Source organism: Cotesia typhae, unplaced genomic scaffold (assembly GCF_013202065.1).
Source record: "Cotesia typhae breed Kobodo isofemale line unplaced genomic scaffold, CoteBio_Ctyphae scaffold_141, whole genome shotgun sequence".
NCBI lineage: Eukaryota > Metazoa > Arthropoda > Insecta > Hymenoptera > Braconidae > Cotesia > Cotesia typhae.
In genome coordinates, this window is record NW_027423775.1 from 86,016 (window position 1) to 101,525 (window position 15,510).

Sequence of the window (15,510 nt, forward strand, 5' to 3'; positions counted from 1 at the left end):
TTATTACTTTCATCAGCACCAGGTATTATTTCTGTCCAAGGAAATAAACTTGGTACAGCGTTCGGTATCAACCGTGGACGTCGGTAAGGAGACTAAAATTATTCCAAAATTAATTAGTAAAATATATTTAATTGAGATATATTATCAATAGTGAAAATAAAATTTACTTACCACACCAAGTACTTTTCCGGCTGAATCTAATAAGTATCGAGTATGAATAATATCTCCAGGGAGAAAATGCTTTACACAAACCACTTGAGTTTTTGAAATTAAAGTATTTTGCCTTTTTAGAGCAATTTGCCATTTTTGTTTTAATTCATCATCTTGTGGAACAGTAAAAAAATGAACTTTTTCAAAGTTACTTTTATAACCTGAGGTACATCCCGGTACCAAACAACCCGGCATTTTTAGTATGTTAATAAATATAATATTTTTTTCATTAACTTATTTTATTGACATTAAGATTAAAACTCATTTCTGCCATTTACTTTTAGCTAACATACAGCTTAATTCATCCTTTAAATAATCAACTAACAGAATTTCCACAAAATAATTATAATTATATGATAAATATTTAATACATATAATAAAAAGATAAAAACAGAAATAGTAAACAGCTGTCGTGCAACTAAACTACCAGCGCCACCCAAAGGTACTAAAATCACGGGACACACACGCTAGCTCTTTTCAGTCTCGCTCGCATTTAAGCCCCAGGGGGCTGCTTTAAACTCTTATCTACTTCGATGAAGTAGAATAAATACTAGCTGTATGAAGTGCGGTCAAAATTTTGTAAAGTTATTAAATGAAACTCGGTTCTGATTATTGCCTGAAAATGAAGATCCCAAAAAATGAACCCGGATTTTATGAAATTTTTTTATGTTTATATATACAAAAGATTTTGGGTTATAGCCAGACTAACCTACATCAATTCATATATATAATAATAATTATTATTTATAAACAAAATCGGACCATTATAGCTAGAATGCGACTCAATGGCGATTATTTACAGCTCTTTTAAATTTTTATTATAATTGGCTGAGCCTAAATTATATTTATTTATTTTGTTTATAATTTTAGACCATCCATGCTGAGGTGAACCGCGCTAATTAATGACAACGCTTTGATTTTTATCTAATAATCGATCGGATAATGAAATTTTTAAATATATAATTTATCATTGTAAATATCAGATATTAAAAAAAAATGAACTCCAAAATGAATATCTTTTAGATGAATGGGAAAGACATGTTAAAGACAGATTATAAATTTCGGAGTACTTTTATTAGTAAATATAAATTATGTATATAAGAACCCTCAAAAAAAAAATCTCTATATATATATTTAAATGTTTATTTATCAGGAAACAATAAAAATATTTATAGGAATATGAAATTTTTTGAATAAAAATATTAATTATTACTCACAAATGTAATTGTAATTTAACATCCTGTATTTTCTTATTTTAATCCAATGGTTATTATAAAAATTGAAACACTTTTATTTTTTAACAATTTATAGTTTATTGTTATTTATTATTATTATTATTATTATTATTATTTTGTTATTAAATGCTCAGGGGGGTTATCCCCGGAGTCCGATTCTCCGAGGGCCCAGCCTGAGCTCCATCCGTTACTGCTGGACCACTCCGCACAACAAGGCGGTTAGTGATCACAGCAGGCCAAAGTCATTTCCCTTAAGAGACGGAGAGAACCAAGTAAAACAGCCTTCTGCATCCTAACTGCCAAGAACTCAGCTTTTGATGAGCAAGCTGGAACTTTGGCAAGTGAGGATACAAAAGACTGTTTCATCCCTCCTAGGACGCCAACAATCAGGACGACAAGCTTGACACGGTAACCTGGGTAAAGTTTGCCAATTTCAAACAGGAGATCCTGATATATTTGTCTTTTGTGCTCTTCTTTGGCTGAGATGTTGTATTCAGCCGGGGCCGAGAACTCAATGACATAAATGTCACGAGTGGCCTTGTCGAAGAGCACAATATCAGGTTTGTTGTGATCTATCCGCCGGGTTGTTGCAAATGGCATGTTCCAATAAATTTTGCAACTGTCATTCTCAACAACCTGGGGAATATCTCCTGGCAAATAAGGCAGCATTGGTGTCACGTCAATACCGTAGCAATGACGAAGATAGTAGTACAGTACTCTCAGGGCAGCATTGTGACGCTGGATATATGCACCTCTCGCCAGCACTGGACATGCCGACAAAAGGTGCATAAGCGTCTCCGGATGTTGTCTACACCTCCTACAGGACGTGTCCGGAAGCTGCACCTGGAGCACCTTGCTACGGTACTCAAGAGTGTTAATGACACCATCTTGGCAGGCAAATATGAACCCTTCAGTCTCGGACATCAGGCCCGCTGACTTTAAGAAGGAAAACGTCAGCTGGATGGACAAGCCATGATCACGCACGTGTTTAAAGAACACGCTGTGCATGGACTTGTCCATCAGTTCGCCAAGGAGTAGTTTTTCCTCGGCGTTCTGATGACGCTCTTAAATTCCTCCTTTCGGAGTTCCATAAGAGCGTTTATTTCTCCAAGACCAAGGGTTCTTGCCGCATATATTGCTGCCTTATACAAGAATGACCCCTTATGCGCATTTTCATGTTTATGTACAATTTGCATAAGAAAGTCATCCTCGTCTGCAGTGAAATTGACAACTTCGTGAGTTAAACCCAGGACCAAACGGTCGTGAAGCCGCTCCAAACTCTGCAAACCTCTCCCACCGATGGACCGGGAGAGGTATAATCTGGCGACTGATGAATTGGGGTGCATGCTCCGATTCATTAATGATCTTACGGGTTTTGATGTCGAGATCTCGTAAATCCTTTCGGGTCCATTTCAGGACACCGAAAGAGTATAGTAAGACTGGGACAGCGAGCATGTTAGTAGCTGAGACTTTGTTTTTGCCGGAAAGTTCGGAGGACCAAATTTTCCGGAGTCTCCTAACATACTCGCTCTGGAGAGTTGTTCGGACTTCAGAGACCGCATGCATGCGGTGCTCTTCCATTCCTAGATATCTATACAACTCCCCGGCGTCTAATTGGCTTAAGACGCTCCCATCCACTAATTCGACATCATCACCAGTATCAGAGCACTTACCCCTCGCCAGATGTACGACCGCACACTTGTCCAACCCAAAAGACATTCCGACATCTCGTGTGTACTCTGCTACGATGTTGAGGGCCGCTTGTAGATGATCTTTATCAGCGCTATACAACTTCAGATCATCCATGTAAAGCAGATGGGTAATCGAATAGTTTCGATCACCCGGAGGCCCCACAGAGTACCCATGAGTTTTACGGAGAACAACAGATATAGGCAGCAGTGAAATGCAAAACAGCAGAGGGCTCAAGGAATCGCCTTGGAAGACCCCTCGTTTGTACTCTACAACTCCGGTTACGTGCAATGCGTTTCCACTTCCAATGTGAAATCGCGTTCGCCAGAGCTGCATTGTACGCCGAATACATTCCACTATTTCGGGATTGACTCCCAGGCATTTGAGTAGATATAAAATCAACTCATGTGGAGTTGAGTCAAACGCCTTGCGATAGTCAATCCAAGCCATTGACAGGTTGCGTTGATAGTACATCGCATCTTGTAAGACGCATCGATCTACTATCAGGTTCTCCTTGCAACCTGACAGGCCACTTTTACTGCCACGTTGTTCATATATCTGTTGCCATACAGGCTCTATCTGCTGCAAGATACGGTTATTTAAAATTTTTGTAAAAATTTTATAAACCGCATTCAAGCAGGTGATAGGCCTGAAATTCTTAGGGTCAGACAAGTCACCTTTTTTAGGTATCAGTACGGTTCGCCCTTCTACAAGCCAGTCCGGAATCGGATCGTCAGCTCTAATGTATGATGTAAATATGCGGGCCAGATGGAGGTGGGTAGAAGTAAACTTCTTCCACCAAAAGACATTAATGCCGTCTGGTCCCGGGGTAGCCCAATTTTTGCTGCCATTTAGAGCTGAACGAACTTCATCCACACTGACTGCAGGGCTCTCTTCATCAGCATTCTGTCGACGGTGTTCCCGACAGAATACTTTGAAGTCGTGCAGAGCTGGAGTGTTGGCGTTCACGTTTGGTTGATCTCCATACAACTCAGTCCAAAAACTTCCACCCGCTCAGGTGTTGGATAATTCCCGGTAACATCGGTCTTTGGTGTCAGAAACCGTGAAGGGCTGGATCGAAACAACGAGTTGTCGACCAACCGCTTCAGCCTTTTCTCTAATGACTTTTTAGCAGCCACTAGAGCCCGCAATTTATTAAGACACTCTTCCTTGATGACATGAAGAGTACTCTTGTTCAGTGTGTGATGACGCCACCGAAGTTCAGCAGCAATGCGCCGAATTCGGGGCGTGTATGGTGTTTGAGTTGTGTCGTACTCAATCACACACTGAATGCGGGAGACCTGTTTCCGGGACATGTCAATTTTCAAGCCAAGTTGTGAGATGCGCTGTTTCAACCTTGCCTCGATCGAGAGACATTGTCTCTCTCTCGGAAAAGCCGAAACTGCTGCACCATACACAACCTGGCTCACAGTGAGCAGGGTGGAATCCTCCAGGATGTTTGCACGGAGATCTTCGTTTACCGCGTCAAGCTGTTGTTGGGAGTAAGTTATCTTTTAGATATACTTACTTGCCGTCCTACAAAGGGATTGTTGTTGTCCAAGGAGGAACGGCGTCGCTCTTGGTGTAGTTGCGCCGGAAAGGAAAGTCTATTAGGCTGCCTTCTGTCCGGCACAAGCGATCTTCTATTTCGCCGAAGATGAGCGGCATAATTACGCAGGTGTTTGGGCGTAAAATGCGCTAGCTCCGGATGCATATCACTCCAAAGAGTGTGCATCCGGGCCATATAGCCGCTCACCCCCGGCTCGCTACGTTGGTAGCATACCAAGAGATCGACTCTCAGTTCCTCCGTCCACTTAAAGTAAGTCCTTAAGGCGCCAGGGTCGTCATCATTCATCGGGTCCGGCGTGCTCCTCCCACCTGATGAATGGTCCTCATCCGAAAAGGACCGGTTGTGGGGAGCACTTCTGAGTTGGTATCTTGTGGTAACTCAGTTATTTCCATGCAGTGGGTAGTTGGCCCACTGCACGGGCTACGTCGTTCGCCTACAGACCTGATGTTATGGTCTGCGTTTCCCGCGATGCGCCGCTTGGAGGCCACGTAGCAAGCATCGCTTATTATTATTATTATTATTATTATTATTATTATTATTATTATTATTATTTATATTTATTTTAAAACTGATGATAAATATTTCACGAGCAATAAAAAGAAATTATTATTAAAATAAATAATTTTATTTAAATAGTTATAATAAAAATATTGATTGCACAGATACTTTTAATTTAAATCACTGAATAATTATTATAATTTAAAAAACAATAAATTAATATTTTTACCATAGTTTTATATGACTTGTATAATGGAGTACATATCATCTACTTATATACAAGAGAAAAATGTATGCTTTCACAGGGAGCTCTTTAATGCTACGAGGATCCGGTGTTAAAGTTGTAAATGCATGTGTATCCGCCATCTATTAGATTTTCAATACATTAATTTAGGAAATCTGTTTTACTCTCAATTTCCACGATTAGTTTTGTCGCAACCAGGTGGCACGACGCGATAATGTTTAGTACAACCACTTGGCCAACCTTAACATACGAAATCTCATATACAGGTATGCAAAATGTCGCACACCCCAGTATCATAATTTTTCATTTTTTCATCACTACACGTACATACTGTTAATTACTCAACAACCACTAGTGCTAAATATAAAAATTCTATTACATATGTTATTTTTATACAAGATAAGCAAATTAATACAAGTGTAGATAATAAAAAGCGTGTAAAAAAATATAGTTATTAAATAAATAAATAAACAAATAATAAATATTAATTTCATTCTAAGTTCTGTAAAAAATAAAGGAATAATTTATATTTTATTATTCATTAACTTATTTCCATAACTAATATAAAAATATTTATTTAATTTATAGATAAGAAAATTACTATAATATTTACAATAAAAACAGCATGTTTGCAAAACACTTCCACGAGCCGATATGAAGAGAAGAAGAAAGATAGGTTAAGGGTCCACGAAATGTAAACAATGGGTAAATATTTTATTATTTATTTCGATTCAAAGAAATAAGCACTCATTAATATTTAAATCAATGATAAACTGTGATACGAGGATTATCATTCACCCTGAAAATTTTTATTCGTTCAGGAGCTGTTAGATTTTAACCTAGATTCAGGTTCAGATTATGGATGAGAATTAAATTCTCAAAATTAATTAATAAAACGTGCATTAAATTTTTAATCTCGGAGAAAATACAAAGATAATATACCATTGGAAGAATGTTTACTTGCATTAGTTGAATGTTAATGTTTATGAAAAATTTTTAAATAAAAATATATCTGGATTATTTTATCATGCACTACCTAATACGGTAATCAAATGACACTATTAGTTGCTATTAATTATAATAGTGGATATAAATATAAAATGTATGCACATATATAAATGTTATCATTTCAATCAATTAAAAATATTTAACTGGATTAACTTTTGCTTTTACATGTTTTTTTTTATGCCGATATATTTCTGTTTTATTTTATTTTTTTGATTTAAAAAAAAAAGTCCGATAAACATTTGTAGCGGAGTTCATCAGTAATTATACTGACGCACGGAGAAAAAAGTGTTGCTATTATCACGATACAGTATAGTGATGATCACGATCCTCATATGACTATACTTTAGATGCGCATGTGCCCAATCGAGTGGATTGTGATTATCACGATCCACATGGATTCGGATATCAAGGGTCTATAGTGCTGTAGTGTATATAGATGATTAGTTGTCTTTAATTAAATGTTAATTTTATTTTTTTTGTAGATTATGTGGTTTTTTTTTAGTTTTTTCGTATATTATTGTTATTAACATAAATACAAATACCTTTATAGCTTGATTAGTTTAAAATTTTTGTGTAGTTTATGACAATCAAGAATTGAGTTAGGTTTAAAAATGTTTAAATAATGACTTACAGCAGTTAGAATTTCTCATTTTACTTTTTTTTTTGATTTTTTAAAATATTAGCCTAGAAATTTGTATCATCGATATATTCTTTAAAAAAAACGAAATTATTTTTATAATAAAAAAATATTTTTTAATGAAATTTTTACTTCTTTATTACTGTATGTACTTCATACAATAACATATTTTTTTATAAAGTAGTATATGGGATCAATTTATTTATGCAAAAACAGATTTTTATGATAACAAAAATTTTATTTATTTAATACAATATGTAATGCACATTATTTTTTCTTATTAACGCAGTAGGATATGTATCATGTAAGTTTTCATAATTTATAATACAATATTCATTAACAAACTCTATAACGTCATATGCATGCACATGGTTATCGAAAACGGTAATAATTTTTTGACATATAAAGTAAATTTTATTATTTTTTATAAAAATATGTTGAACAATCCCAAAATTAAATTTATTGTCACTTTCACTTAAACATAAAACCATGTAAGACTTAAATAAACATTTGTTTATTTCTACCCAGTTATAAAATGTCAGTAACTCATTATTACATAACTGATACTCTTTTAAAGAACAATCAAATACCAAAGATAATTTTTTTAAGGTTTGCTTGTATACTGGTCCAGTTGAAAGTAATGTAGGAAAAAATTTGTTGGAGTATAAAATATGAGCCAGTTTTAACTGATGTTTTTTTGAGAGAGTCTGGCATATATTTACTCTAGAGTGAAAAACATTTGCGTCAAGTTTTGAATCTTGGTGTTTAGCTTCTTGGCGCATGCATGAGGTATTGATAATCGGACCAGAAGCAACTAACACAGAACCATAATGTATCAAATGGTGATCTTTAGCTTTTAATGTTCGCTTAAGTACAAACCGAGCTAACAAGTGATGTTCAGTGACTAAATTATCAAGTATACTTTTACATTCTCGTTGAAGAGATCTGCTGGAAACAATATCAAGTATTTGTCTTAAATTTAAGTAAACTCGCCAAACAACATCATCTTTAGGAATTAGATCGCCTATAATTATACCAAAATGACGAACAAACGTTAGCATTTCTCCTGCCGACATTTTCAAGCTATCAGTTAACAAATGATTTGCTAAAATCTCAGGGGGTTTATTTTTAGATTCTAGAACCCCGTAGTCATGAGCTTTCATCCGAATAGATAAATCGATCAGAGTAAATAATTTTTTAGTATTAATGTAGTAATTAATTATTTCAATCATGTCAAAATGAAAAACACCTCTTAAAAGGTCATGCATCATGTCGACTGCATAATTTTGTGTAACATGATAACCAGGCAAAACATTAAAAATGCAATTTTTTTTTATACCAGTTAAGTTAGGATTTTTCATATGTAAATCATATTTGTAGGACTCAAACGTACGTAATAATGATGTATCCTCAATAGTTGCAAGAGATCGTTGTATTTTAGTCATCTTGCAAAATCTACAGCAGTAATTCGCATTAAAATTTTCAACGAATCCCAGTAATGTATGTAATCCTAAGTTATCCCCTAATATTAAGCCTAGTTTGAAATAAATTTTTATTTTACCTTGAGGTAAATCAAGCTCAACACCGTTTTCTTCTAAGTATTTTAATTCTTGAAGTAAAGTCCTGTAAACTGCATAGTTTCCAAATTCCTGTCTATCTTTAGAACTATAAATAACTGCATAAATATAGAATTAAGAGTTTGATAATGTGGTGGCAAGCATGGTATAGATAAATATGTTCCTGCTAATTTGTGTACCCCAGCATGACTACCAAGACCGTTACCAACCTCATAGTCATCACTAAATAAAAAGATGGGTAAAATATACTTAGAATGAAAGTTTTGTACTTTATTTTTCCACAAATTAGTTTGTATGAAGTTAGAGAGAGATGATTCGCTTTTAATTGGTTCACATAAGTGAAAACGGTATTGAATACGTTAGGCAACTCAAAAACTTTTTTAAAAATATCTCTTAATGGATATAAATATCCGGTTCTCTTTTTTATTTACTTTAATGGTACCATCAGAATAACGCTTAAGAGTAGCTTCATTTCTGTACCCTATAAAAATTCGATAGGAGCAAAATAGAAGCCACTTTGCTCCAAAATTTGCAAACGGTTATGTTCTGTTGAGAATCGATCTATAACATTATTAATTGTTTTGAACATATTTTTAATATCTGAGACTACTATCATGCCATTATTATTAGTTTGATAACAAGTTTCAAGCTGTTTTTCAATTATTTGAAATTCAGAACCAATTATATCTCTCATTATTTCATAAAAATTTTGAATTTGGTTCCATGGTACATTTGTAGATCCGTACAATTGAAATATTGACTCAATCATTTTTCGATGAGTAATCTCTCGTATTTGTACATGTTTACAGTGAGTCGAAGGAACACTGCAATTAATATTTTTTAACATGTTTTTAATAAATTAATGATAATTGTCAAGTTTAAGAAAAAGTATTAAGCTAAATTTAAGTCTCTGATGAAAGTATCAAGCGCAGGAACAGTTATTCGATCTTCAGTATCAATTTTATAAATAGCTTCTTGTAAAAACATCCAAGGATAAGAAGATTCTTTAGAATACTCTAATTGAAGTGCAAAGTAGCTTTTGAAGCAATAATCAACACATTCAATGTTGGAATCAGCTTCGTACCGAATGTCATTTACAATTACAAGCCTTTTCTCAATTGAAGTCAACTCTGCTCCGATTAGTACTGGTAGAGGCTGTTCTGTCAGACCATACTTAAGTAATTGATTTTTTCTCTCAACAAGCTTAACACATAATTCATTATCATCCTGAAACATTATTAAATATTATAAGGATTAATAATTAATATAAGTTTATTAAATGATATGTGAAAATAATTCAGTAACATTCAGTTTTACTTTAGCATGCAAAAGAAAGTAGTTTTGAACTTCTTCTTTTTTAGGATGCCAAGATCCGTTTTGAGAGACAATTACTGGAGGGTTTGGCAGCAACAAAGGAATTAGCTTGAAGATTATAGCACTTCTAGTATCTATATGGGTAAACGCAACACATTAGATGAAATGAGTAATGGACATATTACAAAAAATAGAAAAAATATATTGATACCTACCATGATCTTTATCTTTATATTTATTTAACAACGACACAAGAATTTTAATATCTTTATGGGCTCTTTTTTTTTTACTACAGTATAGTAAAATTTGTCTTTCTAAATTATCATAGGTGTTTTCCAAATTCGACGTTTTATGTGGGTACACCACATCAAAATCAATGCCAATCTTTAAACATGTAAAAAATGATTAGTATAACGTTTCCGACAGTGGCAAAAAATGTAAACTTACCAGTTTTAACCCATTTTTTATGTGAGTTAAAGCAGGAACAGAATTTATATACTCGGAACTAGATAATGCCTGGTTCGAAATGAGATTTTGGATTCGAGCCGCTGACGTTGATCGCCAAAACTCCTCAACTGTAGTCCAGGGATCAATGTGTTCTTTAAGCCACTCCAATTTTTTTTCACAGTCTCCTGCAGCCGTGTCTAAAAAAAAAAAAAAATAATTTAATAAAAAATATTTTTAAAATTCGTGTCAAGCTAAATAAAAATAATACCTATTTTAAATATTTCTGCAGTAGTGCCTATGCGAACAGGAGTAGATTCATCGACAGCTTTTCTTTTTATTCCTCTCAGGTTTCGCGATGCTCCGGATAACAATAAATAGTCTCGATAATGAGTGTATCGGACTTGTAACTTGCCTCTTGCTAATATCTTCTTTTTTCCAACACGAGAGTAAGGCACATAATATGTGGCTATAATTTCAGTTGGAAATAGCTTCACTATCAGGGATGAAAGTTCTTTCATACGTTCCGGACTTATTCTGAAAAAGTCATGTATATTAGTGTTAATTAATTTTATAAACTAATTTTGTAATATTACTGTTATGATTAATCATTAACGGTTATCATTTGTATTATTCAAGAGAAAATTTTTTTTTCATGCATTAATTTTATTTATATACAAAGTAATCAATTTCAATTAAATGTAAAAATGATATATCGAATGAATAGATTACATTTTAGAAAAATTTCTTACATATGATCATAATTTGTTTGCATTTCTCTTGTGACAATACAATCAGCTAATAATACCCGATATGTCTCAGTGAGACATCTTTGTATTTTAAAATAATTTAAAACAGCTATTCCTGTAATTGAATTTTTCAAATGGGTCATTAAATTAGTGATAGGATCACAAAGTTCAATAGCAAGGTCAATATCATCGGGGAAAAAATCACTGGGATTAAGTGGTAAACTTCTTTCTTCTTTATCAATTTTAATCAGACTAGAGACATCGGCCCAATTGTTACCGTCTTCTAAATGACAATAGAAGAATAGAAATAGTTGATTAGATAAATAACAAATCATGCTACTATTCATTATCTTAACTTTTGATATGAATAAAAAATTTATAATAGTAGCTAACTTATAGAAAATTTAAATTTTACCTGCGATATCTAATATAATACCATCGATGCTTTCTGATCCGTTTGAATTAGAAGTAGAAGCAGGAAGATTAGTAAGGTTCTGGGAATATTAAAAGAAAAAGAAATAAATACAAATAAATTAACTAATAATAAATAAAAATTCATTCATTAAACCGAATATTTCCATACTCGCGAATTTTCGTCATTTATCTTAAATTCATTTTCCCACTTTTTTAAAAATAATGTCCTTGGACCAGCTTTAGGAATTATCATCTGAACAGTTTCTTTATCCAAGCATGCAAATGCATTTTCATCTATTTCTTGTTCTATATAAATCAAAATAACATACAAACAATAAATATAAAAACAAGTACCATACAACATAAATATTGCATTCACTAACAAATAAGAAATATTAAAAGAACACAAACATAAAAAATTGCATAGAATAGTAGGTTATATACAATAACAACGGACACAGTATTAACACAGTTAACATAGAAAGATTTGATTCTTTACTCACCTTCAAAAACTGACACAAGTTTCTCAAGATTCCACTCGATTAATTTATTCACAACCCAACCATCCATGACGTTGATAATATTTAGAAATAAATTAATGCAATTATCACTATTTTATCACAAAATTGTAAATAAAGAAACTCGTAAGTTTCGGACTTGGTTATGTGTGGTGGCGCTGAAGGCGGGGTGGATAGTGATAATCACGATCCGTTTCGCCGTAGTAAGGAGACGTTTCGACATATTCACTATACAGTTGATCGTGGTATTCAGGATTCACAGTTTCGAGCGTAACAGTATTCGTATGATGAATATGACAATACTGTTTTGAGGTAATCACGATACTACGTTCACGATCCACTGGAACGCTACAATAGCAATACTTTTTTCTCCGTGCGTATCAAAAACAATAAGCACTTATTGGGTTTGTCAGTGGTGGGTTCTTTATAAGTTTAGTTTTAAAAAAAGTTAGTTCAGACTAATTAGTATTTAAGTAAATGTAATTGTTAAATTTAAGTGACTTGAGAAAAAATGATAAAAAATTAAAACGTACGAATTATTATAAAATGAATTGTATGGGATGCGTCACCACTGCTATCGAAGCTAGAACCTTAAGAACTAGATACCTGAACAAGTGAAAAAAGCATGACCGCAAAAGTGAGCTTTTATTCGTAAGCTCCACTGAACCCTGATAAAACAAAAGGATTCAAAAGAATTAGAAATAACTTGATTTTTAATCATTTTTAATGATATTTAATCCTTCCAATTCTTTCTCTTATGGGCGTTTAACACGGAGAAATTCTTTTTAATTCTCTTTTTTAATCAAAGAAGCTCATCCAGTGACCTATGGAGGGTAGAGGTACCTCTACCCTCCATATAGTGATCGCAAGTAATCAAATACTTGTTTTAAGAGCCGGTCCCATCTTTTTCTCGCGTCGCACTCACGGCGAGAAACGGTACTATCCTTGTTGCACTCGTGATGATAAAGCTAATTGCAGTTTTATGTTTTTCTTTTAAACAAATGAGAATTTCTAAAAAAAAACGCTTTGCTATAAAATAGATATTTAAAAAATTTAATTCGTAGTAGAGCGTTTTTTATAAAATTCTTCTTTGTCGAGGAGAAAAATAAAAAGCTGCAATCATAGGGACCGGCTCTTAACTAAATAAAAAAGTAAGTCCTACGAGTTCCAGATTTTACTTATTTTAATGAGATACATTCAATAAAGATAAATAAATTTTTATAACTGAAAAATATAAATATCTTAAATCACATATTGATGTTATTCAGATATTTTATTTATTTTCAGCATCGAAAAAAATTTAATTTTGTTTATTTTAAAAAGTGGATCCTTGTCAATAATTTAATTTTTCAGTTGTGTAGATTTTGCACAAACAATGATGTGAGAATCATCAGTTTGCTGGATTATTAATTTATGGGTCATGGACATCTCATGGTCATTCAGTAGCTTTTTTAATAAATCTAGTGAAAGCAAATTAACTGTTCATAATGAAAAATATGTGTTCAAAGTAACGTATCGATATTATTAAAAAATTTTAACAATTCAAAGTATCTCAAAAATTTTTGAAATGTTACATTTTTTTTTACAATTTTGTAAATAAAATTTTCGAAATTCGCTCGAATACTAGATAAAAGTTGAAAAATAAAATATAAATAATTTTTAATAGATCAATTGTTCTTCTTATTTGACTTAGTTATAAATAATTCAATTATAATTGATTTTGACTAATTATCATGCAAAATTTAATAAATTGATTTGGAGGAAATGTTTTATTTACAGGCGTATAGTTAGGACTCTAGCTAATATATTAATCATTATTACTAGATATACCTTATATATTAATCATTACAAATTAGACGGACGTACTTAATACTTGAAAATTTCTATTTTGATTATTTTCCTAAAAGTGGTCAGTAACAATATGATTTTAGTTAATTTTAAATCTGGTAAATATATTTATAAAAAAAATAACCACGTGGTAACTATAACCTACAAAGCGTATCATTTAATCAAAAGAAAAAAAAATTTATAATAAAAAAAAAAAAACACGTAGCACTTTAATCATAATAAGTAAAACTTTTTTACATTAAGTATTTAAATTTGAGAAAATATACCTTTATTGATATTTTACGTTTTAATTATTATCTAGCTATCAAACGATTTCTAAGAATTTTGTTCAAGGTTTCTAATTAGTAACTTTTCCTCCTGGTACTAATAGTTAAGTTAGTTTTTAATGATTTTGACTACTTATTATTTGAAATAACGTAGTTTTACAACTTATTATAATTGGGGATTTCTAATTTTTTTTCAAAATCTAAAAATATTTATAATTTAAAAATCATAATAAAAAGTATATCAGGGTTAAAAATAAAATCATACGTGTATGTTATTAAAAAATTTCAAAAAAGTAAGTTATTGTTTGAAAAGCTATAATAAATTATAATGTTCTCGTATTATTTTCAGCACAACATTTTAGAAGCAATATTACAAAGAGGCGAAAAATTGAATGATTTGGTTAAAAAATCAGAACATCTGAGCATTCAGTCCAAAACTTTTTTTCTAGTAGCGATCGAATAGCTTTCAGTTATTCGATTTACTAATAGTTTATTTAGATGCACTGAACTTTTTATAAACAGTAGATAATTCTTTATTTTTTATGATCGTGAGGTATTAGTAAAAAAAATTATTTTGATAGTATACACTGAATTGATTGGTGTTGAATGTGAAATAATGTTGAGAATAAATAATTGTTTTATTGTTATTATAAAGATCTATTATTTATATATTTAAGTATGTTTATAAATTGAAAAACATTTTTGTGAGTGGCAATTTTATCTTATTTATAATTTTTTTAAGACATGCTTTACATCATAATGACTAACTTAAAATGTAACATTATAGAGAGGTGAATTTAATGAAAAAAAAAATATTTATTCTCTCGAATGATTTAATGAATTTTACAATGAATTACGTTGATCACCGTTTTTTTTATTGAACGAAGCTTTAAGAAGATCCATATCTTCACCAACATATACCTACTAAGATTTAAATGAATTAAAAATATTGTTTTATCAGTTCCTCTATTTTTTCTCAATTACATAAGATATAATCAAAGAACTCCGTTGAAAAGGAGAACAAAATATTGTATATAAATAAATACGAACATTTTTATCTGAATTTAAAATATGAAATTTAAAAAAGACATCAAATTCTATTTAGGCTGTCGAATGATATTTATTATTATTATTGTTATTATTATTATTATTAATGATAATGATGATGATGATGATTTTGTTGTTGTTGCTGTTATTGTTGTGTTGTCTCTTTGAATCGAATTCAAATAGGCCGCTCATAATTTATGAGAACTATGCGCATTGATACTGCGCATGCGCAATAACATTTA

The 15,510-nt window shown here is 31.9% G+C and overlaps 2 protein-coding genes and 1 long non-coding RNA gene across 3 annotated transcripts; 1 reads left to right on the top strand and 2 right to left on the bottom strand.

Moving 5' to 3' along the window:
• Positions 1-4,122: 4,122 nt before the first annotated feature.
• Positions 4,123-15,232, top strand: LOC141535595 (uncharacterized). Its single transcript, XR_012480622.1, has 4 exons — positions 4,123-5,712; positions 6,035-6,151; positions 13,461-14,053; positions 14,571-15,232. It is a non-coding gene; the product is annotated as an uncharacterized LOC141535595 (long non-coding RNA).
• Positions 7,337-8,706, bottom strand: LOC141535596 (uncharacterized). Its single transcript, XM_074255549.1, has one exon. It carries the CDS (start codon positions 8,534-8,536, stop codon positions 7,337-7,339), a length of 1,200 nt encoding a protein of 399 aa, XP_074111650.1. The 5' UTR covers positions 8,537-8,706.
• Positions 9,198-12,853, bottom strand: LOC141535594 (uncharacterized). Its single transcript, XM_074255547.1, has 7 exons — positions 12,093-12,853; positions 11,179-11,669; positions 10,698-10,963; positions 10,430-10,626; positions 10,198-10,366; positions 9,986-10,116; positions 9,198-9,895 (listed from the first exon to the last, which is right to left on the bottom strand). Exons 2-7 carry the CDS (start codon positions 11,520-11,522, stop codon positions 9,560-9,562), a joined length of 1,443 nt encoding a protein of 480 aa, XP_074111648.1. The 5' UTR covers positions 11,523-11,669; positions 12,093-12,853; the 3' UTR covers positions 9,198-9,559.
• Positions 15,233-15,510: the final 278 nt, after the last annotated feature.

What these genes read in the sequence shown, in the direction of transcription:
- LOC141535596 (XM_074255549.1), bottom strand. Translation starts at nt 8,536, where the DNA reads ATGACTAAAATACAACGATCTCTTGCAACTATTGAGGATACATCATTA.
- LOC141535594 (XM_074255547.1), bottom strand. Translation starts at nt 11,522, where the DNA reads ATGAATAGTAGCATGATTTGTTATTTATCTAATCAACTATTTCTATTC. An exon ending in TGCAGAAATATTTAAAATAG is followed by an intron (nt 10,627 to 10,697) that starts GTATTATTTTTA and finishes TTTTTTTTTTAG; the next exon opens with ACACGGCTGCAGGAGACTGT. An exon ending in TAAAAAATGGGTTAAAACTG is followed by an intron (nt 10,367 to 10,429) that starts GTAAGTTTACAT and finishes ACATGTTTAAAG; the next exon opens with ATTGGCATTGATTTTGATGT.